Here is a 26,400-nt window from a genome sequence, read left to right on the forward strand (position 1 = left end):
TTCTGTGACCCGGCTGTCCTAGAACTCATGATATAGGTCAGGCTGGCCTGGTCACAGAGATTCATTTGTTTCTGCCTCCCAAGAGTTGGGATTAAAGACATGTAACCACCACATGCAGTGCTGTAGCTCCCTTTGAGTTATACATGTTCCTGTAAGTAAACCTTTATTCACACCTGTACATGTGAATAATCCCAATAAACTCATTGGTTTACCAGGTTGGATTTTTCTGGTGTCTTTATTTTGGCCTACCATTGGTTCCCTATCTGGGTTAAAGAGATTCTTGTTTACATCTTTTCATTCTCGCCTACAACTTGACTGCCCCAATGATGAAGTGGGGGAAATCTGGCACCACATATGGTCTCTTGCCCTTGGTTCAAAACTACAATCCACAATAAATCTTTTTATGACTTACCCATCCTGTATAACTGTTATTAACAATAGAGAACAGACTGACAAACCCATGTAGGAACGTGAGGAGAAGAAAAACATTTACAAATGAAAGAGGGAAGTCTTAGAGGAGTGGATGCTGCTCACCCCTTCATCTTGAACTTCTAGCCTTTAAAATTGTGAGAAACTAGCTGAAGCTACCCAGTCTGTAGTATTTGTAGTACTTCCAAAGATGGAAATATCATCCATTGCTGAACACACAAATTAATGTGAAATCTAAAATTAACCTGTATTTCTTTCCAAAAGAGCTTGTTTCTGTCATAGAATCCACCAAAATCTTGATATTGCCGAAGCAGTTCAATCGGTGGTTGGGATCCATAGCGGTCCAATCGGGGCATGTTCAGGTCATCAACAAAAATCACCACTTGTTTATTTCCTGGAGCTCCTGGAAGAGGAGAAGGAAGTTTGAAAGAATCACAATTTGTCCTTAGAAAACATAAGACCGTCTGTTGTTGTGGCTTAAAAATGATCTGTCCTCACAAAAGTTCACATTGAAGCTTGGTCCTTGGTGTAGTGGTATTGGGGGTAGGGGAACACTGAGGCATTTGGGGTCACCAGAGATCTGCCCATCTACCCTCTGGAGGTCAGTGCATGGTGGACAATGTGGAAAGCAGCTGAGCTCTGTCAGGTACCCACCTGGAGGGCTGTGGGCTCTGTTAAGTGAAGACTAGCACGTAGGTTGAACTTACATGGCTGGAGGCTGGGAAGAAGTGGATTCTGAGACCTGGAGATCAACATCAGGCACCTTTCCAGTAAGGAGGCTGAAACCTGACCAGAGAACTAACTGCTCTTTTAGGGATGCTCATAAGAGCTTGCTCCTGCAAGCCTGCCTCCCAGAGAACACGGATAGTAATCCAGAGCCAGAGGGTCAGGGGCCACACATGGAGACACTGTCAATGCCAGTGAGGGACAAAACATTAATCTATCCTATCTTCTCCTGCCCCTACACATCAGGACCGCAGCAGGAAGGAATCATCCCATGCTACCCACCATGTCAATTCCTGGAGCTGCAAATCTGACTTACAACAAGACAAGGGCTGACTTAATTAGTCTTGGGGTTGATGTTTTACATGGTCCCAGACTTAAAATATCTAAAGGTGACAGGAAAATTACACTTACAACAATAGCAGCAGCAGCAGCAGCAGCAACAACAACAACAACACAACTAGCTAATAAGGGAAAGAGAAGGAGATGCTAAAACTTGGTTGAAAACACCAACTGAAGATAAACCTAGTCTCATGTTACTTTCAACTGAACTCAGAAACTCCATATGCCAGATATGAAGACATTTGTTAGCTTAAACAAATGGAAATCAATTAAGGTTTGAGAGCTGTGGGGAGAGAGAGGAGGGGCCGTGAAGTCTTGGGGACTGCAGGCGACCTGGGCTGAAGGTGGCTGTCAGGGTTAGTCTTTACTTTGGCTCCACTTGGAGTCCAGGTGTGTCTGTGAGAGTGTTTCCAGAGAGGTCCAATGGGGCAGGGAAGATTAGCCCTGAATGTGGCTGGCACACCATGGGATCCCAGAATGAATAAAAATGAAAAATTAAATAAAAAGGAGAAAGCAAGCTGAGCACCAGTATTCATCTCTCGTCTGCTTGCTCCTGCCGCCATGTTTTCCCCGCTAAGATCAGCCTTCTTCTCCCTTAAACCAGGAGCCCAAACAAAGTCCTCCTTTCAATTGCTTTTCTCAGGTATTGAATGTCAGCGTGAGGAGAGCAGCTGACATTGTGGTGGGAGAAATAAATGGCTTGCAGTTCACAGCGAGACGTCTAGATGAGAAAAGTGACTGTTAGCACAATGCCTTAATCCGTTCTGCACAAACTTGTGCTGAGGCCCTGCCCTCAGCCTGATGCTCAGGACCTGTAGGAGAGAACAGTGCAATCCTCAGAGGACCAGGCTGCTTGCTACAAGAACGGGATGCTGCAAGGCAAGTTGGTTTCCTCAGCTTGCTCTCTTTGTATGCAACTTATTGGCTTAATGGATGTGTGGGATGAAACCGTGATGATGGCTCTCACCTAGAATATTTTTTCTCTTTCGTTCCAGTTTTGACTCAATGATCTCTTGCGTCCTTGAAGATGAAGTTTGGGCGGAAAAATTTAGATAAACGGGGACATAACCAGCTGATTCTTGGATTCTATTCAGCAATCCTTTCGCAATAACAGACTTTGAATAAAAAAGAATATGTTAGTTGATGTCATATTCAATGTGATACCTTTTTAGTAGCCAGTACTGGTCACCACCCAGCACCTTGAATGAGACACAGAGTAGAAGAAGCAAGGATGGATCTAAATAAAACTGTTTTTGTTTCACTGTGGACATTGATTTTCAGATACATTCATCAGAACTAAAGAAATATTCAAATCAGATCTAACTCAGAAAAAAAATCTTCATGTCACACCAAATTTATCTGTGAGTATCCAGTCTGATTAGATGATGAGGTAGATCTGCATTTCTTTTTGAACATTTAAAAAATTTATATGTGTGTGTGTGTGTGTGTGTGTGTGTGTGTGTGTGTGAGCATGCATGTGTATGGGTGCCTGTGTGCCACAATGCACATGTGTGGAGGTCAGAAGACGACTTATAGAAACTGGTTCTCTCCTTATGAGGACTGAGGACTGAACTCATGGAGCCAGGCTTTGCAGCAAGCCCCTTTACTTGCTGAGACATCTTGGTGGCCCATATTTCTTAGAGGTAATATAAAAGATAAACAGTGAATCCTGGTTTGTGTGGACTCCTTTAAATATTTTCTTCTCCATCTTACCCCTTCCCAAATTAAAATGACTCTGAAGTTGTGGCTGTGTCAGTTAAAAGTGAACGGGAAAGAGGACAAAATGACTGTTACTAACAGTTCTTGGGGAATGCAGTTGCCCTAGGCAGTTTCTATCCAGATGACATGTGGCAACTGCAGAAGTATACAGACACCCCTAAACTGGAAGCTTGGTCTATAAAACCAACTTGAGGATACATCTAGAAACTGATAAACTTTGGGGAAATCCCAGGGTCAGTTGGATTCTGTGGAGTTAAATTCTTCAGAAAAAAGTGATACAAATCCAAAAGACAGACAGACAGGCAGACAGATAGACAGACAGACAGACAGACACTCCTGCCCCCGGGAAACAACGTGTTATTTCTGAGGCTGAGGACCCTGACTTCACGGTGCCCTCAACTTGACAGGACTTTGGATGCACGTTTCCTACCTTGCCGACTCCAGTTGTTCCAGTAAACAGCACCGAGTGCCTGACCGCCAGCAGCTTTTCCATTAGATAGCCATAGCGCACCGTGTCTGTTGTAGGGACAAGCATCTCAAAGAATGGGACCTCCCTGCTGTACTTGAAGGTGGGTATGATTCGTTCCCAGGGGTCCAGGCGTTTGGTGTCAAAGTCTACATGAATGCTCCACAGATCTCCAGAGCTGGGAAGCTGAAGTATAAACCCAGATATCAGAGGACGGCGTTGACTCAGAAGTAGATACATTCACAAAAACCAAGGCAGAGAACACGAACAGAGTTGAATTTCATGTTTTTCTTTTTCTTTTAAAGAATTTGTTCAAATACCAGAGGCTAATTGCTTACTTTTTGATTTAACTGCCGTGGGGATGCATTTGTGTGTGTTTATGTGTATGTGTGTGTGTGTGTTTGTGTGTGTGTGTGCACACATATGGTGTGGGTGAGTGCAGAGGCAGGCTGGGGACATTGGGGTGTCTTACTCTGTCAACCTCTGCCTTTTTCATTTGAGATGGAGTCTTACTGAACCTGGAACTAGGCTGGTGGCTAGTAATCCCCAGAGATCCTCCTGTCTCTCTAGCTTACAGAGTTTTGGAATGGGGATTTATTTACTTACATATGTATTTTATTCATTTACTTATGTAAATTATATGTGTTATGTATATGTGTGCCTACTTGTCTGTATGTGCACCAGCCCAGCCCCCTGGGACCTGGGCATTAAAATCTGACATGTGCAGAAGGAAGATAGTGCCCAGCAGGGTGGGCTCTATGCCCAGAGTGCAGACACACTGCTGGCTGAGAGACTCCAAGGCGAGATACCCCCTGGGCCCCTGCTCAGCAGGGAGGGGAGACAGGCAAGCCTAACTGATTTGAATTCCACAGAGGCACTTACAATACAAGCACCCACTCTCTCACCTTCATGAAACAATCCAGGGGAGGGGGGCTTCAGGTTAGGAAGAAATAGTGAGGGCAGAAGGTTTTAAAACCTTAACTTCTTATCAGTGACTGCATTCCATGTGTGCTCTTTTGTGATTGGGTCGCCTCACTCAGGATGGCATTCTCCAGTTCCGCCCACTTGCTTAAGAATTTCATGAATTCATTGCTTTTAATAGCTGAGTAGTATTCCATAGTGTATATATACCACATTTTCTGTATCCATTCCTTCGTTGAGGGATATCTGGGTTCTTTCCAGCTTTTGGCTATTATAAATAAGGCTGCTATGAACATAGTGGAGCATGTGTCCTTATTACATGCTGGGGAATCCTCTGGGTATATGTCCAGGGGTGGTATAGCGGGGTCCTCTGGTAGTATCATGCCTAGTTTTCTGAGGAACCACCAGACTGATTTCCAGAGTGGTTGTACCAGCTTGCAATCCCATCAGCAGTGGAGGAGTGTTTCTCTTTCTCGCCATCACCTGTTTTCTCTTCAGTTTTTGATCTTAGCCATTCTGATTGGTGTGAGGTGAAATCTCAGGGTTGTTTTGATTTGCATTTCCCTGATGACTAAGGATGTTGAACATTTCTTTAGGTGCTTCTCAGCCATTTGCTATTCCTCAAGTGAAAATTCTTTGTTTAGCTCTGTACCCCATTTTTTAATAGGGTTATTTGGCTCTCTGGAGTCTACCTTCTTGAGTTCTTTGTATATCTTGGATATAAGCCCTCTATCAGATGTAGTATTGGTAAAGATCTTTTCCCAATTTGTTGGTTGCTGTTTTGTCCTTTTGACAGTGTCCTTTGCCTTACAGAAACTTTGTAATTTTATGAGGTCCTATTTGTCAATTCTTGATCTTAGAGCATAAGCTATTGGTGTTCTGTTCAGGAAAATTTCCCTTGTGCCTATGCGCTCAAGGCTCTTCCCCATATTAGCCCAGAAGCTCGGAATACCCAAGAAACAATTCACATATCAAATGATTCCCAAGAAGAAGGAAGGAGAGGCCCCTGGTCCTGGAAAGGCTCAGTGCAGCAGTGTAGGGGAATACCAAAATAGGGAACCGGGAAGGGGGTGATTGGGGAAAGGGGGAGGGAAGAGGGCTTATGGGATTTTCGGGGAGGGGGGATCCAGGAAAGGGGATATCATTTGAAATGTAAATAAAGAATATATCAAATAATTAAAAAAATCCCTTAACTTCTCTTGACTTTTATTTTCCAAATCTTCACTTTCTTTTTCTTTTTCCTTTTTTCTTTCCCTTCTTTCTCTCTCTCCATTTCCTTTCCTTCCTGCCTCTCCTTTTCGTCTCTCTCTTCTAGGCAATCACTCTACCTTAGCGCTTGTTTCCTAGCCCCGCAACAGACTTCTTAATTATTTTTAAAAATTTTTTTTGCTCAATTAGATTTTGTGTTTTTGCCTTTCTCCATTTTCTTATGGTTTCCCTCATTACTTATTCATTATAACTTTCTTTAGCCCTAATAACCCTCACACACCATCTATCACAACATCCTAACACCTGTTCTTCCTGTACCTCATTAGGGGGTGAAATTGAAAGATGGTATTGCTTTTTACTGCATTTTAGTGTCATATTTGTAGTTAAATCATTATCCCTGTTACTGCTACCTAGTTCTCCTCTTTAAATAGCAGTTCCAGAGTCCAAGTGAAGACTGGGAACTAAGGCAAGCCGAATAAAATAAAACAGACCAGGGCTGGGGAGACAGTTCAGAAGTTAAGAGCACTTGCTGCTCTTGTAGAGGATCCAGATTCAGTTTTCACTGATTTCGGATTTCACCTGGAGGCAGAAGCAGGTGGCTCACAATGAACTGTAACTCCAGTTCCTGGGTATCCAACTCTTTCCTCTGGCCTCTGTGGGCACTACACACATGTGGTTGGGCATACATATATCGGGGCAAAACAGTCATGCACATAAATGAAAATATCTTTGGAAATTAAAATAAAAGATGACAAAAAGGAGACAAAAAGATTTTTGCAACCCAAATATGCTCAAACTACAGTTTAAAATACAAAATGGCCTGTAGAAGACAAAGATTATGGAGTAACAGAAATGTCATGAAAAGAATTCTCCATTTGCCAGAGGTGGCACATACCTTTAAACCTATCACCCGGAGGCAGAAGCAGGTGGATCTCTGTGAGTTTTAGGCCAGCCTGGTCTATACAATTAATTCAAGACCAGACCTATATAGTGAGGCCCTACAGGGAAAAAAGCCCACATCCTATAGTTAAAAAATTAAAGAATTTCAAGGAGGATTTGAACAGGGTGAGTGAAGCAAAGAAATTATTTCAGGTCTGAAATTAAAACCACTACTATGAGTGAGAAAACTAGCATGATGAGAAATTTAACAACATGGGTGAAAAAAATTTTCTAAGGAAACTGAGATTCTGGAAAAGAACCAAAGAGAAAGGTCAGAAATGAAAGTCAATCAATCAAATAAGCACGAGTAATTAGCGGTTCACAAACATTTTGTTTGTGCTGAATGTGTTGCATTGTATTGGGTGGTACAAGTACTCTAGGGATGAGCTAGAGTGTGCAGGGGAATGTGTGTAGGGTATTTAGAGTATGCAGGGGAATGTGTGTGGGTATTTAGAGTATGCAGGGGTGTGTAGGGTATTTAGACTATGCAGGAGTGTGTAGGGTATTTAGAGTATGCAGGGGAATGTGTGTGGGTATTTAGAGTATGCAGGGGTGTGTGTAGGGTATTTAGAGTATGCAGGGGTGTGTGTAGGGTATTTAGACTATGCAGGGGTATGTGTAGGGTATTCACCAACAGTGTTTGATCTGATAGAAGGGACTTGAGCATTCATAGACTTTGGAGTTTTGAGGGGAGCATTGGAACCAGTTTCTCCAAGGACAACTGTTGTGCACATATCAATTTTCATAGAATCATATCCATACATTAACATTTTGAAAATCCATAAGTACTTGTATTTCCAATTTCAGTCTAATAACAGGAGGTACATTTGAATTTTTCTTCCACATTTACAAGTCTTTCTGTGATGGTGAGGAATCTAGTTGCTATTACACGTTTGCTCAAGGTTGGGATGTATAAAAAAGTAGTTCCCAAGTAAAAAACTGACCAACTGTGAAAATACGCCTGCTAATTAGGATTCAGAAGTCATCTGCAGTGCAGGGGTTCACCTTATTAACATTAAACGCCTTGGAAAGCACACGGTAAGATTGCTTGTTTGCTTGCTTGTGTGCTTTTTATTTTTAATGCAGTAGATGTGGCCAGGAGAGGAGAGTAACTTTTAAAAATCCTCACAATGAATGAGACTAAAGCTTAAACTTGTTGCTTTTCCTGTTCATGTATTCCTTTTTATTCTATTAATCCAAATCATTAAGCTCAGAACTACGTTTCCTGAAATTGTTTAATTGCATGGGAATTACTCTTCTGTTTATGGAACATAAAGGTCTTAAAGTCATAATCATACATTTTAAGGACTTCAAGCGATGATGTCACCTCCATTTGGTCCTTACCCTGGCATCAGGATTATCATCAAATTGTGTTCTAATAAATGTATCAAAAGAATCCCAGTAATTTTCAGTTAGGTTTCCACCCAAAGACCACAAGTAACAGAAGACAAAAGTCTGGCACAGGACCGTGTTCAGCTTCATCTGCTCCTGAAAGTAGAGAGAGGAGCGGTGTAAATATCCTACTTCCTGGTGGAAGACAACGCCCAGACTGTAAAGTCTGGGGCCTTTGCTTATTTTAACTGAGCATACAGAGCCTTCTATTTAGTGATTCACAAAGTGGCACGCCCTTATGGATATGGTGGAGAGTGATGAAAGATGAGGGGCAGACATAAGTAGGGAGCACAGGCCAAGGTTGACTTTCAGCTGTGCATGGTAGCCCACTTTATACCAGCATGAGTGTCTTCCAACAGACTGACAGACCTAGTTCTAGAATATGTTGTAGACCACAGAGGTAGTAGAGGCTGAGTAGAAGAATAAGCCATAGGCTCTCTTGGTCTCCCTTCTATCGTTGAGTCTAATTAGTTTTGCAAAATTAAATTAAAAATCAAATGGTCAAATTTCACAAAATTTAGTGTTTATTGTTCTCACAGAACAATGGCGTTTGTAGGTTTATACTAATAAGGAGCCTTCATGCAGGGCTGGTGAGCTGGTTCATGGGTAAGAAAACTTAAGCATGACAAACTGAGCTTGATCTCTGAACCCTTGGTGGGAAGAGAACCAATTCTTCACATGTGCACCGTAGCATTTACACACCAACACACACACACACACACACACACACACACAATTTAAAAACAAAATGAAACTTCATACCATTGACAAGATATTTCCATCTTTGCTGAGCAGCAAAGACTCCAGTAGGCAGCAGAGTGTGGTCACTTTGCTGATGTCCACCTGTGGGATAGCTTGGGTGCACTTTTTGTTTACAAATTGTAACCCATCATCAATATAACGAATGAAAAGATTCAATAAATATTCTTGGATTTCTTCATTCAGCTGAAAATGAAACAAATAATGTTCTAGTAAATTCCTGCTGAAGGTAAAACATATTAAATTTAGAGCGTTTTAAAAATCCACGTATCTAGTGTATTCAGTGGCTTTTAGATCAAAGGGTTTCAGCATCACACACCCTGAAAGGAAGTCCATGGAGACCTGCAGCTCAGCAGGGATGCGCAGAGCACATGCCAGGCAGCGGAGAAGGCCCTGCATTTCTTGGTTTGCTAATGAGTTCAGAGATTTCACTTTGTAACTAACTCTTAAAGTACCAGTGCATGGGCTCCACTCCACTGCCTGCTGAGAATCTTTGACAGCTGAGGACAATAAAAGAGAGTAAGAGAGAAGGCAACATTTCAACATCTCAGCAAAGTGGGAGGGATAATTTCCCAAGGTTTAAAACTGAGTTCAACCCCTTATCATTCAATACTCTGCTGGAAGTTCAAGCTAGTGTGACAGGACAGTAAGACCACAGATTTGCAGGTGAGAACAGGAGACATAGGGGCTGGAGAGATGGACCAGGGGGTAAAAGCACATGCTACTTTTGAGTTTGGTTCTAGCATGTTGGGAGGCTTACAACTGTCTATAACTCTAGCTCCAAGGCATCTGATGTACCCTTGACTGCACATGTGCACATGTACATGTATGTATGCGTGCACACACATATTCACATACACATCTACATACATACCTACATACATATATACACATAGAAAATACCAAACCCTTAAACCTAAACCCTAAAATAATAATAATAATAATAATACTTTTTAAAAGGAAAGTAAAAAGTAAAATATATTCAAAGATGGCAGGATTATCTATGTATAACATCTCCTTAAACTGGTAAAATAGTTCTAGTTCTAAGACTAGAACTAAGAAGCAATTACATAGAAAAGTTTTAGGTCACTTAGGCCACATGCCAATAAATAAGGAAGACAATATACTTCTTTATATACTAGCATGCACAATTGGTATTAACATTCAAAACAAAACACAATTCCATTATATTAACAAGAATCAATAACTATAAATCAATCAAAACATGTTCTATATGTCTAGGAGAAATGTGCTAACATTCTGATGAAAAAAACCGAAGACCTAAATAGTGAGCTATACAATGTTCATAAATACAAGGAGTAAATAAAGTCAAGAGGTCAATTCCACTAAATTTCATCTATAAATTAGCCCTACACAATCTCAGTCAAAGTTCCAGAAAGTTTCTTTGTAGATAATCTCGAACTGAGTCTAAGGTTTGTAGGAAGAGGCAGAAGTCCAAGAATAGGTAATGAAACTGTGAAGAACAGCGAGTCTGGAGAGTTGACGCCATGTGCAGTGGTTTGGACGAGAATGACTCCAACAGACTCATGGGTTTAAATACATGGGTCCTAGTTGGAGGAACCAATAAGGAGACACGACCTTGTGGGAGGGGGTGTGTCGCTGGGGATGGGCTTGGTGGTTTCCAAAGCCCACATCATTCCCGTGTCTTTCCCCCTCTCTGCATCATGCTTGTGGTTTGGGATATAAGCTCTCACCGATTGCTCCTGCACAATGCCTGCCTGACCACTGCCGCGATGGTCAGGGCTCACCCTCTGAAATTGTAAGAACTCCCTTGTAAATTGCCTCTTCTACAAGTTGCCTTGGTCATGGTGCCTCTTCACAGTAATAGGAAAGTAATGAAGACTTTACCCTACTTCAAGATTTAGGAAAAAGTAAAGATAAAAAAGTAGAAAACCTTTGGAGTTTAAAAAAATTGTTTTTATAGCCTCATTTTCAGCAATAAGTAATGAAACAAATGAATATCTAAAACTTGAAAAAATAAAATTAAAAACAATATAAAACCAAATCAGTAGATATTGACCTTAGACCCTTTACAAAGATGAACTCAAATGAGTCACTAACTTCAATATAAAACACAAAACAAAATGTATAGAGATAATACAAGAGAAACTGAGAGAGCTTTGGGTTTGAAAATGGGTTTCTAGATTAATTCTACATTAATAACATGATATGTGAAAAAATTTGATATTGGTTCTCTTTAAAATCAAAAGCTCCTGGAGACTGGAGAGAAGGCTCAGCAGTTAGGAGCAGGACTTGCTCTTGGAGAGGACCTAGACTCCATTCTCAGAACCTACATGGTGGTTCACAGCCACCCATAATTCTAGTTCTGGGGGTCCTGACAACCTCTTCTGATCTCTGTGGGCACCAGACATGCATTTGCTACCCAGACATGTGTGCAGGCAAATCACTCACACATGTAAAATAAGCAAATCTTTTTTTTAACCACCTGCTCTGTAAAAGACTGTTAGGAGGATGAAAACGGAAAGATAATATCTCGGAAAGAGATACCAGAGTATTGTTAAGATACCAAGAAGCCACAGCCTAGGAGAAAACAGTTCCAATATAATTTGATATAATTTGATAAAGGATTTGTAAAAGAGTTGTGTCAAAATGTACCAAGAGGGAGAACCCTCTACCCCACACCTCATAGGGCTGCATATATTCTGGTCTAGGTTAGCCTCAAACTAGCTTGATATGCAGGTGCTCTACTCTTGATATCAGCAATACAACAACAACAACACCCAACATCCAATCTCAACTAAGTGATGGGCAAAACCATGCCCTAGCATAGTTTAGCAATGATGATACAAACGTTTGATGCAGATACAAACCAGCACATAAAAGAGTGCTTGAGCATCTCCAGATTGAAAGGAGACCCGGCTGTGCCTGCGCACTGAGCTGAATCCCAAAGCACAAACGTTCCAAACGATGGTGAGCACTTAAGCAACAGAAGCTCTCCTCCATGGCCGGTGTGAGTACAAGATGGCGCGGCCACTGTGGAAGACACTCTGTAGAGTGCTCACAAAGCCAAGTATGCACATGTGATCTAGAAACTATATTTCTACATATTTACCCAAACTAATCAAAATTTCAAGGAAAAACCTGCACACTGTGCCTGTAGCAGTTTTATTGATAATTGCTCAAACTCCAGGCATCCAAAATGTCTTTTAGGAGGTAAATGGAGAAGTGAACCACGGTGTGTCCATACGATGAAAGATTATTACTCAATATTAAAAGGGAAATGAGATATCAATCCGTGAAAGACATGAGGTTCTGTAGATGTGCTTTGCTAAGTTAAAAACAAAAGCAGCTCCAGAAGGTTGTAGACTGGGAAAGGCAGACCGTGGGTGGCACAGGAGAAAACACGGATTACTAGGTAGAGGGATGGAGCAGCAGAGCCCTGAGGAGCTTCAGGACAGGGAAGTGAAGCACTGTCATGGAGGACACATGACTTTTTGTGTTAAAACTAAACAAAACAAAACCCACCAACCCGTGCACTGTACCATCTACGTGCACTGTACCAGCTACGGCCCTGCCGTAGGCTGCACTCCAGCTAATGACAATGCCTTGGTATTGGCAGAGAGATTATAAAATGTCTATCGCATCATTTTAAGATGTTATAAATAACAGCTTATACCATACAGCTGTGAGGAGACAATGTGTCCTGCACTCATGATCAGGGCAGGAGATAAGCAGGCTTTCCCTCTGACTCTCCAAGGTGTTAGAGTCTCCTAAACCCCCAAATCCAATAGTGTCTGATTTTAAATATTCTTTCTTTATTGTGATTTCCTCTGATCACCTACCAGGCTGTCTGTAAAGTCTCTGCAAAGTTCACTCTCTCAACCTGTTCTGTGCTCTTTGGAGGGGTGGAGGCATTGAGGCTGTGCTCTTTGGAGGGGTGGAGGCATTGAGGCTGGAGCGAGCACTTCATGGTGGTCCTTAAGAGGTGCTGGTTTGCAGGAGGCGGAGGGACAGCGCTGGCAGGCGAGGTGGTACAGAACAGACTTATGGGTGTGTTCTGGGAGGATTCAGGGATTTGCGGGCCAAAAGAATGTAATTCCTCTAATCTCACACAGCCACAGCACTGGAGTGTGCACATCCGTGCACTGCAGGGCAAGGAGAGCCCTAACAGACGCGGGAGACTTGAGAGGACATTCCCGCACTTACTTTTTTAGAGATGGTGCTTATCCACGTTTTGACATAGGGCATCCACTTGAGTTCTTCGGGATCCACGAACACCATTCCGCATCGGCTGACTGTGGCGGGGGATGCCACCCTGAGGTCTTGTACCTAAAGTTGAACAGCTAATGGGTTATTTCCATATCCTTCCAGCCTCAGCACTAATGAATCACACCCTTAAAGGATAAGCTAACACGGAAAGGGAGTGTGTGGCAAAGAGTGGAAGAGCAGCTTGAAAAAGAATGGGCTCTCTCTCTCTCCCTCCCTCTCTCTCTCTCTCTCTCTCTCTCTCTCTCTCTCTCTCTCTCTCTCTCCCTATCTCTCTCTGCTCTCTCTCCCTCCCTCTCTTTGTCTCTCTCTGTCTCTCTCTGTCTCTGTCTCCCTCCCTCTGTCTCTGTCTCTCTGTCTGTCTCTGTCTCTGTCTCTGTCTCTGTCTCTCTCTCTCTGTGTGTGTGTGTGTGTGTGTGTGAGTGTGTGTATTTGTCCTTCAGTCTCTCTCAACTGAGCCTACCTACACAGCCCTGACTGTTCTAGGCTGAATCTCATGAGACCCACCTGCCTCTCTGCCTTCCAATAGCTGGAATTACAGGTGTGCCCCACCACATCAGCATCTTATCTAATTCTTTTAATTTTAATGTTTGTTTATCTTATCTACTTCTTAAAGATACACGATAGGCATTGTCTTCCCCCCTTTCATTCCCCACTCTTGTATCCTAACGTCTAGCCACATACATGGTGCATAGCAGATAGTCTATGTATCCGATGGGCAGTGAGATTATGGGTGGTATTTTCTGTGACGTTTTGTAGCTGTGTTTGATTCTCACCCTTCTCACAAAGAGAAGGTAGTGTTCAGTCCTGGCATAGTGGGATAATGTGTTCACAGCATGGATAACAGTATTTTTACCTAGAAATTAAAATTATGCAAGCCATAATACACATCTGTCTCCAAAACAAAGTATGGGAAGCTAGAAACAATTCTAATTCTATTTTATAGAGAAATGGGAACATAGGACAGGTGTTGTCACCTTCACAGAAGATAATTTAATAAGTCCTCTGCAAGTAAATAAAATACCTCCACAGATAAAAACCATATGTCACAGTGGGGTGCTGTGTTTTTGATCCTGATGTGCCAACTCAGTGACTATTTCACTTCCCAGCAAGGCATGCGTTTACCTCAAAAAGCATGTGGATTTGAGGTGTGAGTTTAATCCTTTCGCTGTTAGCCAGGCATAGCATCTTATTGTCGTCCAACACGGTATTCATATTTTCAATCCAAAGAGCATCCACTGGTCCATCACTGATTATCCATTTATGATCTTCTGAAGTATCGTTCACAGCTGCTCGGACACTGAGTGCCATCAAACCGTCCTTCCATTCCAAGGTCACGTTATTGACCTCCCCGTATAACTCTCCCATGGTGATCGATTTGGGATTAAGAACATAGGTTTTTACCGGCTGATAGAAAGGATTGCCTGTGTTGAGTTTTTCCAGATTCCCTAAGGTTTCTGCTAATACTTGGTAAACTGTGGTCTTGCCACCTCCCGTTGGTCCTACTAACATAACGCCATGTCTCACCAGCATAGTTTCGTACAACTGTATCACCTTTTTGACCATACATAACTCAGGCTGAAGGTTCTGGTTAATCATGACGTCCACGATTGTTGACTGCAAAATACCATAGTCATGTTCTGGAATTTGGACTCCAGGGAAGAGATCAGATATGATTCCACTGACAAAACAGAAATGACATGTTAGGAGCCCCCAGCCATCCCTGCCTCCCCATACTTGTCATAAGTAACTGAATGGTCTTCTGATCATTCACAGCACAAGTCTGTCCTGGGCTATGCAGGATCCACCCCTTTTTCTGAACTCTTGAGTGATTTCGTTTTCGGTATCTCAGACCAGTGGGTTTTTTTGCACAGCAGGACTTCTTCAGGATGAGTCACAGGATGTATTGCTACCTGACTCCTATGGCACGGTAGGATAGTATCAAATACCCAACTGATGGGTTTACCAATAGATTGAAAATTTTCATTTCAGTGTTTCCCTGAAGCAGCAAGTGTGCCTATAACCATATGTAGATATTGGGGAAGATAAGATGGAAGCTAAAATAGAAGGCCAGTCTGGGCTACATAGGGAGAGCCTGTCTCAGTTCCCTTTTCTTCCAAAATGAATGAATGGGAGACTTAAAAAGTTAGCTCCATTGTTTATATCACGTCAAGGGTTTGAGTTCCTATAAATGTAAGTAAAGGAGCATCATGGGAAAATTATCTAAGAATAGCAAAATGCTAACAGACATGGGAGATGACACTTGCAGACACAAGAAAGTGAATATCTACATACACAAAAGTTCTGTTCTTGGCAACTCGTTACATTTGAGGGGAAATCAGTATTTTCCTAAAACCATTTGTGTAACCTTAAAAGGCCAAAACTTCTTTGGAGTCAACCAGATGGAATCCTTCTAAATTAAATATTTGCAAGACGCAGGAGATGGATCAGTGAGTAATGTGCCTGTTCTGATCCCTGGGACCAATGTGTAGCAGTGCACACTGGTAACCCAGTCCCAGGAGAGTAAGTGGGCAGAGATGGACAGATCCCTGAAGATCACTGGCTATTGAACCTGATCAAATAAATCAGTGAGCTTCAGGTTCACCGAGAGACTGAGCCTCAAAAAACCAAAGGTGGAAAACAGTTGCGGAAGACAGCACACATGTCTGCATACACACACATGTAAACACACACACATAGTCTATGACACTGAGAATCTGCATTAGGGGTTCTCTCCAACAGAAATAACTTTGAGAAAATATATATGCATGGGAAATAATATTCAAATATCAGAACCAAGACAATGGAATTGACAACAGAACATTAATTCATTCAGTTACCATCCAGCCCGGGAGTCTTGGCTGCTGAGCTCATGTACATTGCAGTGTCACGGCGCAGAGAGGATGAGTGCAGAGGAGAGGAAGGGCGGTGCGCTCCCACCTGCCGCACTTACGCTATCCCAAGCCACACACCAGGCCATGGCACAAGTGCGGTGCCAAGCATGGCGGGGATGGCAAATAAACAGACAGACTGAAAGGATGACCTTTGGGGAAAAGCAAGGGAACGTTGACTTCCATGAGGCTAATTTATGTAGTATTTTAGGTTTTTAAAGTATATATACATATAACTTGGAGAAACATAATGTTGCATGAATTTTAAAAAGAACTATTAAAGTAGTCATATTTATGCTAGATTCAAATCTAAGAATCAGGAATTTGTAACCAAATGCCGATTTGTAAAATGACACAATTTGGTGATCGATATTTTGAAAAAGAAAAAACTTACCAATAAAAGGTGATTAGAATAGCATTGTAAGTTTAGTTTACACTTTTGCTTTTAAGAGTTAAGGTTCATATTGCCCAGGCTGGCCTCCAAGCCCTGAGCTTCCTGCCCCCTCCCACGTGGTGGCTCACGTATGTCCCCCACGACAGATCTCAGAGGAGCTGTGCCTGCTTCTTTCCCTCGGGATAGCCAGGCCCCTTGGGCACAGGCCTAGACTAGAGGGAGGGAAGCTTAGCAGGTGCAGGTGGGTGCAGGTGGGTGCAGGTGGGTACAGGTGGGTGCAGGTGGGTACAGGTGGGTGCAGGCAGGGTCTTGGCTGGCCGTTGAGTACTACGGCAAAGAATACACACACCTGGAAACATCTTCAGAGAACTGGTTCAATTTAACAGGGAGAAAGGAGGAGTTTTTATGCCCCTGGGGAGGTGGCCATGGTCTCTGGGGCAAGGTTTTTGTGGCAGTGTACAATTGGCCAATTCAGGGGTGTTGAACTTCTGCATAGTCAGGGTCTGTAGTGTGTGTGTGTGTGTGTGTGTGTGTGTGTGTGTGGTGGGGAGGAAACCTTATAAGGTCAAACAAGAAGTGAACCCTGATAGCTGTCAGGGAGATAAACTCTTACTAGGGCTGACAGTGGAGGAGCTGACCTTCTGGCGCCAGGTTGGGAGGGTGGAGGGGGCCAACTCCCACCGTCCTCATCTGAAGCATAACCTTCCTCCATAACCCTGGCCCATCATAGTTCCACAAAATGCATTGCATTGGTTTTATAGAGATAACACCCCCCCCCTCCCCGGGCAGTATCCGTTCCCTCTGTATGGGTGCTAATGCTTGACGCTGTGGGCTCTGGGAACCTACCTGAACAGGAGAGCATCATCTGTTAAGAATTTTGGCAAGTTGGAGTCTCGCAATGCTCTGATCAGGACCACATCTTCACTGAGGTCTGGGTTCTCTCTTTTTAGAGATCTAAATTCAAGAGAGTTGTTCAGAAGCCACTGACAGAATGTAAGATAGGGTGGAATGTTCTAGGCCTGTGGGTCAGGGCCTCCACTGAGATTTCTGCTAAGGACTTGACCTGTGTGTTGATTGCCTCTATCACAGCACAGGGACAAGTCCTTCATTCGCTATAAAGCCTAGAGAAGAGTGACAGGGACATTTTCTCAAATACCCTCCCCTATGGATCTAGACTCTGTCCCATCTGAATTTAGAGCCCTGTGAATATATCACAACAGTTCTTGCCCCTGTCACTTTCTGTCCCCTCTGTCTAGAATGCCCTGCCTTTCTCTTTTACCTGCTCTTAAAAAATACTTTATTTTTATTTATGAGGGCATTTATGTACCCATGAAGACCAAAAGGAGGTTGTGAAACCCATTGGAGCTGGAGTTAAAGACAGCAGTGAGCTACCCAGTATGTGTGGTAGACCCAATGTGGGTGCTGAGAAACTCTGGAAGAGCAGAAAGTGCTCTTAACTGCTGGGCCATCTCTCCAATCCCCTGTCTGCTCTTATTTTCCATTCAGAAGAGTTACCCTCTTCTCTCGAAAGCTGCTATAGGCTAGTTTGTCTTCCTCTGCAGTAACCTTCAGGCACAGCCCCGTGGTGGCCTGGGCACATCACATAGATCGATGACTGTGCATTCATCAGTCTTACGCATAGGGATGCAGCTGTGCTCTCTGAATACAAATGGATCTGCACATGTCGGATCCCTGCTTGTTACCCAGTGATGCAGTGGAGATCCATTCTTGGGTCACACAAGTGACCAAAGAGGGGTTTTCACAGGAGCAGCAGCCCATTTATTACTCTCTTAATTTTCATCAGACATTGCTTTCAAAGTCTGTGGGAGTCACCCATTTACAACTGGATTACACAGTTAGAGTTTCACTCTTCTGTCTGTCTGTCTGTATATCTATGTGTCTGTTTCTGGGTGACCACATGTACATGGGGATCAGAGGACAACCTTGGATGTCATTTCTCAGGAGCCCCCCACCTTGCTTTTTAAGGTGGCCTGAAGCTTACCAGTTCCGGAGCACTGGCTAGTCAGTGGGCCCAGGGATTTGCCTGTCTCTGCCTCCTCAGCACTGCGGTTGCACACAGCCATGCTTGCCTTTCATCCATGGCCTCTCGCGATGGAACTCCTGTTCGCATGGCCGTGCACTTTACTGACTGAGCTACGTGCCCTTGGGTTTCTTACCCGGCCATGACCAGCACGGACTTGACAGCCCTCATGCCAAAGTCATAGTGATCCTGCTGGGACAGCTGCTCGCTGCAGAGCTTGTACATCTGGGTCATCTTCCTGGCGAGGATTTTACTCGATTCAAATCCTTCGGAGTACAGAATCACCTAGGAGGGAGAGCAGGATGCACTGTTTTACATTGCCTTGTCTGCAAGATATTAGCTGGATACGGATGTACTTGGCATCTACCCAGGCACCACACCTTTCCGCTGCTTAGTGAGGAGACAAAGATTCAAGAGTGTGGCAGTGATGTGTCCGGCTGCCCACCACTCCTGCACCTGTTACCTCTGCTGTACCTCAAACTGTGAGACAAACTAAACCGTTCTTACTTGAGCTGTTTTTGTCAGATGTGTTGTAGTGGTAATGAGAAAAAGTTAGGGGTGCAACGAAGAGTGTTCTGTGTCCCAGGAAGCGTGACGAACACTGTCCGGGGACGCTTGAGTGTGACTCTTCTGTTTCTACAGATGGTGATGGAGCCTTGGTGGCACTGGCTCGAGGAGTGACTTTGTACATAAAGAACTGTTCACACAGAGGTTGAAGGGTGGTGTAAACTCTGAACACAAAGGCAAGAATCAGGCTTCTCCAGGCTGAGGAGAGTGGCTCTGTGGGGAATGGAATTACTGCCCCTTTAGCCAAGGCTACCTAAGCAAAGGCTTTTCAGCCCCTCCCCATAGCAGAGAGCTACTGCCTTTATTTACATTTATTTATTTAGTGGGGAGAGGAGAGGGAAGATGGAGGGAGGGAGGGGAGGGATGGGGGAGGGAGGGAGAGGGAGAGAGAGGGAGAGGGAGAGGGAGAGAGAGAGATGTGGGTATACATCATTGCATGCCTGTGGAAATCACAGGAATTGAATTTAGGTTTTCAGGGTGGCCAGCACCTTTAGCTGCTGAGTCTCCTTGTGGCCTGAATTTTTGTGTCTTTCACAGCAGAGGCAGGAGGAGTGGACCATTCCTTCTATCCATCATGCCTATGGTATCATACCCATCACACCCGTAATGGGGCAGGGTTTGAACTGTATAGCCCACTCACTGCTTTCTGCCCTCTCTGGGGCCCTCCCACTGCTGGTTTCACAGTGCTCTGCACACTGCAGGTGACGGTGTGAGAAGGGTTCCAATGCTGCCCTTCATTTTCAAAGGTGCCTCCAGCCAGTTTCAGCCCAGACACAAGGCCCCTGCTCGAGTTTGCTAAGCAAGTCTAGAACAGAAAATTATTGACAGCTAATCTTGCCTAATGACACGCAACAAGGTCGTGCACCCCATGAACTTACAAGGTGAAGATAAGCTCAGACGTGACTTTTGTTCAGAATAAGACTAATGTAAGCGGCAGAGGGAAGACGCGGCCTAGACGGTATGTGAGATCAATTTCTCCTGATTCATCTGCCACAGAGGAACAGGAGGGAGGGCTTGTGTTAGGGTTTCAGTCAGGGTCCTGTCGTTCCAGGCTGCTGCCCAGCTTTGCGGGCTTAGGAAGGAGGCTGCCTTGCTTTCCCTACCCAGAGTCTCCAGTGCTCTTATTACGAAGCGAGAATACTCGTCACAATTCAAAGCATTTGCTGGTGAGAAGCCCTGACTCTTCATCTGTTACAACCACAGGAAGTGTGCCTGAAGACTGGACTTTGAAATTCCTTCGATTTAGGGCTGAGCAAAACAACAGGGAGAAGCGGGAGGTGTGAGGCCAGTGTTGAGCAGGTCAGAGAGAGAAGCGAGAGAGAACGCTGCTACTGTGAACTGTCCTCCGCACCACTACATCCACAGGAGACACGGGACACCTCTGAATGAACTAAGCAAGCGTTATGCTAATTCAAGTAGAAATTTCCTCTAGAGTTGGTCTGGTCTAGCCTTAATCAATTCCTCTTACTTCAGGTAAAAGATTCTTTAATAATTCAAAGGAATGTATTAGCCGCAGGAGTAATGGGTTCTTTCCGAGAAATTCCATTCTAAAAGGGGAAGTGCCCATCAATATAAAACACAGCACAGAGCTCCAGGGAGCTTTTGGAGTTCTGAAAAGAAGCCCAGTGTTTTGGTCTTGGCGCCAGACAGATGAATCTCTGTGCAAACATTTGCTCGTGTCCTTATGAGCTGTGTGTACTTTATTGTATACACCAAAGCGTACCTCAATTCCAAGCGCTTTGAGAAACATGTGTAAAGTTTATACACATGGATTCTTAGCTAGAATGAGAGACCAAGAACACTGAAACAAAAGGATTCTTTGATAGATATAGAAACAATAAACAATTGTAACTAATTTATTAATGACTACTGGTTTTTCCTTAAATGGCTAAGACTATTATTAATATTCAAATGATCAATACAGCTTTGACCCAGTGCTACTTCTTTCTATTTTATTCTTCTTTTTCCTATTTTTTTTTGAGATGATGTCTCACTCTGTTACCCAAACTGATTTTGAGCCAGGCACCAGACTCAGCTCCAATACTTCTTGACTCTAATTAAATTTATATCCAAAGAGAAAGGAGGATAATGCTGTCTTTTTAGAACTAACCCAGACAGTGTAACTCATAGAGATGAACTGATTAAACCTCAGGAGATGGGTTAATTACATACATTGGTTCATTCCATTTTTAGGAGTCGGCTTCTGAGGCGTTCTAGATATTGGCATTAAGACTGAGAACTAAATATGCATGCAGAATGAAGCCGTCTGTTTTCCTCAGGTGAGTAATGATGAGCAGCCATTGCTTGGGTGCTTGGAAAGGAAGATGGTGACAACTGTCTACTTGTCACACCTGGGAAGAGCATCTCAATGAGGAGCTGTCTGTATCAGGGTGGCCTGTGGTTTTGGAGAATTGTGTTGGTTGCTGGGGGGGGTAAGACCTGTCCACTGTGGGCAGCACCATTCCCTGCGGTTGGTTCCTGGACTGAGGAAGTGTGTCTGTGAGCTGAGTCTAAGTAAGCCAGCACACATAAATGTCTCTCTGCTCCTGCCTGTGGATGTGACTCACGAGTTTAAGTTCCTGCCGCCTTGTTAGGTCTGATGGACGGCAGTCTGGAATTATAAGCCAAAATAAATCCCTTCCGTCCTAAGTGGCTCTTGGTTGAGGCACTTCATCACAGTAACCAAAATGAAACTGGAAAACAAAAGGAGTTTCTGTCTTGAGAGAATTAGAAGGCAAATAAAACAGAGCCTGCATGAAACCTTGCTTCCTTAGAGTCTGAAGCTCACCTCGGCAATCAGCGCGTAGTTGGGAACCATCATAGCCATCGGTCTGAACAGGGCCTTCAAGTTGTCTGGCAGCTCCGTCCTGCCTGCATAGCCGGGGTTCATGGTGATGAAAGCCGCGCAGGTCATAACGAGCTTGATTTCCCGTCCCTCAAACATGAATCTGGAGAGCTGTTGAAGGGGCGGGAGACAAACACCTCTGCTGTGGGACCGCGGACGCTTTCTCTCGATCTGCCCGTGTCCACTCTCCTCTGGGTTCAGTGCTCACTGCTCTGCTCCCAGCCTTGCCCTGCCCAGGCTCTGTGCTCCTTCCTGACCCCGGAAGCCTCCTGTCTCAACATCTGCTGAGACTCTCCAGTCTGCCTTCTCCGTTCCTACTTTCTGGGACTCCCCAAAGAAATTCCAGTCTACTTGCAGTCTTTGAGCGCGGGGACCTCCCTGCCAGAGCACGACTCCTTGATTTCATTTATCCGTAGATGATTATTGAACACCCGTTGCAGGCTGAAGCCCTGGATCACCCAGGGGACACAGAGTTGAAGGATGCTCATGCTGTGTGCAGTCAGACCTGGATGTTCTGACCATCTCATGTGGCAGATGCAACAGTGGTGTGTGTGTGTGTGTGTGTGTGTGTGTGTGTATAAAACTCATGCTGGGAACAGCCGGGCTACTGGGAACCTGAAGCACGAGGAGGGGCATTTTGAATTGATAATTGGACAGTTTCTCAGGCAAGCACAACAAAGAACAGGGCACACTCAGGGAACGAGCAGAAACCCACTTTGCTGAAGGGTAGCAACAAAGTTCAGATGGTGGCAGAGCTAGACCCGGCGCTCTGGGGTGAAGGTGAAGTGTCCCCCATAGGCTCTTTGTTGGGACGTTCACTTTGTAACTGGTGGCCCTGTTTCAGAAGGCTGAACAACTTGGAGGGGGCAGCTCCTTATTGGAAGAAGTGAATCTCTAGAGCTAGGCCTCGAGGTTCTATAGTCTGGCCTACTTCCTGTCTGCTTTCTACTTCCTGACAGGCCAGTTACCTCAAGTTCCAATTGTGCCTACATTACCAGGTCTTAGCCCTAAGCCGTTCCTTCCGTCTCTTCTTCATCATGATGAACTGTATCATCCTTAACTGTAAGTCACAAGAAAGCCCTCTTCTCTAAAGTTGCTCCTAGTCGGGAGGTAGGGCAACTCTTCTCCGTGTTTTCATGACATGGAGAAAATTACGAGTACACTGGGCTCTGAGCGCCAGGGGTCTTGCACGCTAAGCTAAAGAAGTTCCCCTTTGCCTCACTGCCTCACTGTAGGAAGAAAGAACTTGAGAGTGAGGGTGTTGAGGTGACAATGGACAGTTTGGGCAAACTACAGACTGGGATATGTGTGAGAATCGTCACGGGGGTGGGGGGGGGAGTGGGGGACAAGAGCCAGAATCTGAGAATGAAGGGCTCCCAGCAGATGCAATTCACACCATCCAGTGGTAGTTTAGATTCTGGGCTGATGCTAAAGAGACAAGACAGAGATGAAGCCAAGGTTCCGAGTCGGTTCACTGGATGAAGGTGCTGTGCTAGGCCTGAGACTGTAGGGCACGTGGAACCACACTACCAGACCAGTATGCGAGCTGGTGAAGTGGAGCACACTCAAACCCATGGAGTCTCAGACACCTGAGACGGCAGGAGGAGAACCTGGAATGACTGCTCTGAAATGCTTAACCACGACCACCAATTGAAAGGATCATGCACACTCAGTCACATAGCAGAGCCCAGAGATCTTCTCCATACTCATGAGGTATTTAGATAGCCTTATCCCTCAGCCTTCCCTTCCTGGATATTCTCATGTCCTTCCCCCCCAAAAGTATACAATCCCTGGTTCACCCCAAATAATGTGTGTGCATCCACATCCACACCCAATACGGCAATACAAACAAGCAAGGCTCCTCTCAGAGAGCTGCTTCATTGAAGGTCACCACCGGAAGGCCTTTGCTTAAAGGATCCATGACAAAGACTCCCTAAGAAGACCTTGCTCTTTTCCTGCCCCTCTGCTACTCAGCCCGTGTCTCCAATTGGGCTCCATTTCCCCCTCCTGCCTGGTATGCAGACTTCCTGAGGGGAAACATTGACTGCAGATCCCTGCTGTCCCCAGTTCCTGATCTCCTCTCTGAGCTGGAGGTAGAACCCGGGACCCACAATTAACCCGAGATACCACATGAGGCTCTAGGGGACGACCAGGTGGAGCTGAGCCCTGGATCGCTGCCTGGGAAGAAAATGGTGGGTGTCATGGCTGCAGCGGAAGGACCCTGTGCTGTCCAAGACGCTGCACTTAGGTTTCCATTTCCTCACTGGTTCTAGAGGGTGTAGACAGTTCCACCCTCTACAGGGCTGCGCTCTGCTGGGAATGTGTCAGGCAGCCTTCATTCTCTCTGGCTCCTGACCCCCTTTGATCTCCAGATTTGCTCTCTGCGGGTTACTCAGCAAGATGGCAATGATTTGCAAAATCTATCTGGGAAGCTTTGCATTTAATCCACATCTTCACAGAGCACACGGGAAGCAGGACTGAATGCAGATGGTTGGAGTCGCTTGGATTCAGCTGTGTATCTGTGATGATTGTGGAAATACTTTTCTACTACTTTGAATCATCTTCACCTTCATCCGTCTCCTTCCCAAATGGTTAATGCAAATACAACCGCACCTCAGAGATTTGCTTCCTTAGACACTCACTAAAAGTCCAACCCCAACTTTCTTTCTTTTCTATAATTCCCTACTTTACAGAGGTCATTAAAAAAAAAACCTTAACATTTTTTCTGTTTATTTTTTTTTAATTAAAATATTTTGAATTGTTTCCTGCGTGGTTTGTCTCCTCAGTCATCAATCACCCTCAGGACTCGGGAGTCACAGGGACACGCAGGAGGAGACTAGAAGCCCAGCTTCATCTCCAGCTTTGCGGAAAGGGACCTTCAGAAGGACAGAGTCTATGCTCCCCCGTGCCACCAGGACAGAGCCTGGGAGAGTGGCCTGCAGGGCTTTGCACGTTGGACTTAATAACTTTCATAACCCCCAGTTTTGAAATATCAACTTTATGGATGGAGCCTTGGGAAGTCGGGTGTCTTCTGGAAGGGGCTGAGGGAGGAATTCTGGGACCTGTGGCAGTTAGTTTCCTTGAGGGAATGAGGAAGGTTCTGGTCTGTGAAGGCTAAATTGTGCTGTTCATTGTTGACCAAACCGAGTCGGTCCATCCTTCATAGACATCGCCTCCCACATACAAACCCCCTTCTTCAGGAATGGGGCTGTGTTACATAGGAGGGTCACTCAGAATCTTCATTTGCCCCTCAGATTTTCCAGTAGTGAGCTCTGAAGAGCTGGCCTGAAGATGTATGGGATCCTTGGGTTTCTCAGGTTCTCTCCTCTAAGTCCCACCAACACTCTGTAGACCCTGGAAGCCACCCAGAAAGTGGTGTGGCCCAGAAAAGAGGGCATTAAAGAAACAGCAGGTATGTCAAAATCAAGAGCTGAAAAGTGAGGAAAATGTGTGTGTGTGTGTGTGTGTATTCTTTGTGTGTATGTTTGTGCATATGAATATATGTGTGTATATATCTGTGTATGTGTGTATGTATTTTGGGGGTGGGAAGAAGGGTTTCTGAGCTCAGGCATTAGGGTCTCTGTATCCCCTGGATGCAGCACAGCACGTATTTCTTTGTTTTGCTTAGACCAGGACTTCACATACCCAAGGAAGTTCTGTGGCATTCACCTATTACCCTGAAATGGTATCCTGGCTAAGGCACTGCTTGCTGGATTCACAGCCAGTCTGAGAAAGCTATGTTCCCAGCTAGCCAGCAGTCTCACCTTTGCGGCTTTGGCGTTCCTGATGGTGATGAGTTGCTGGGCAATGACTGACAGGACCTCAATGTCAATCCGATTGAATTCATCAAAGCAGCACCAGGCCCCCGACTGGGCCAGACCACTGAAGAAGCGCCCCATCATCTGAAATGCAAACAAAGCTCATCTACTTCAGGCCGCCCCGTGGGTGGGTGGGTTGTCTCCAACGTTTATGATCTGGAGCTAAGACACGAATGGGGGGTGGTTTCTGGGGTGTCCTTGACAATGCTCCTGGAGCTCCTGAGCGTGGGTCACCAGAGTCATGCACACTCTACAGGAGGACATGTCCTTTTCCTCCCCAGTAAGTGGTTTAATCTGATTTTTCTATTAAATAAAATGATAACCTGGAGCATACGTTTTTTGGGGAATCCTCATACATAACCTCTACTTAGCTTTGGAAAATTTATAGGTTCTCAATATATATATATATAAATAACACATGGAAGAGGCAAACCTGACTGTTTGAAAGGGCCTTGGGGAATTTTGCTAGTGGGAACTTCCGTTGCCTCTGAACTGCTGTGGCAGACATGCAGGAGAACGCTCGGCAGAGGGACTGCTGCCCTGAGAGTGGGTCTCGATTCATTCTTTTTCTTTTTAAAATATGATTTATTTTTGTGTTATGTTTGAGAATTTTGTCTGTATTATGTGTGTGCACCATGGAGATGCAATATCCACTGAAGCCAGAGAGGGAGCTAAGATCCCCTGGAACTGGTTACAG

The 26,400-nt window shown here is 44.6% G+C and overlaps 1 protein-coding gene and 1 non-coding gene across 2 annotated transcripts in view; both read right to left on the reverse strand.

Moving 5' to 3' along the window:
* Positions 1–26,400, reverse strand: part of Dnah6 (dynein axonemal heavy chain 6) — a 196,296-nt gene that overhangs the window by 91,466 nt on the left and 78,430 nt on the right. Inside the window, 11 exon segments of the mRNA XM_052172578.1 lie at positions 675–832; positions 2,462–2,609; positions 3,644–3,865; positions 8,093–8,236; positions 8,903–9,085; positions 13,088–13,210; positions 14,273–14,828; positions 17,279–17,386; positions 18,610–18,758; positions 21,829–21,996; positions 25,650–25,787. Of these exon segments, the coding sequence (XP_052028538.1) occupies positions 675–832; positions 2,462–2,609; positions 3,644–3,865; positions 8,093–8,236; positions 8,903–9,085; positions 13,088–13,210; positions 14,273–14,828; positions 17,279–17,386; positions 18,610–18,758; positions 21,829–21,996; positions 25,650–25,787 (2,097 nt within the window).
* On the reverse strand, positions 24,642–24,842 carry LOC127679496 (small nucleolar RNA SNORA73 family). Its single transcript, XR_007976801.1, has one exon. It is a non-coding gene; the product is annotated as a small nucleolar RNA SNORA73 family (small nucleolar RNA).

This window comes from Apodemus sylvaticus, chromosome 2, assembly GCF_947179515.1.
Source record: "Apodemus sylvaticus chromosome 2, mApoSyl1.1, whole genome shotgun sequence".
Classification (NCBI taxonomy): Eukaryota; Metazoa; Chordata; class Mammalia; order Rodentia; family Muridae; genus Apodemus; species Apodemus sylvaticus.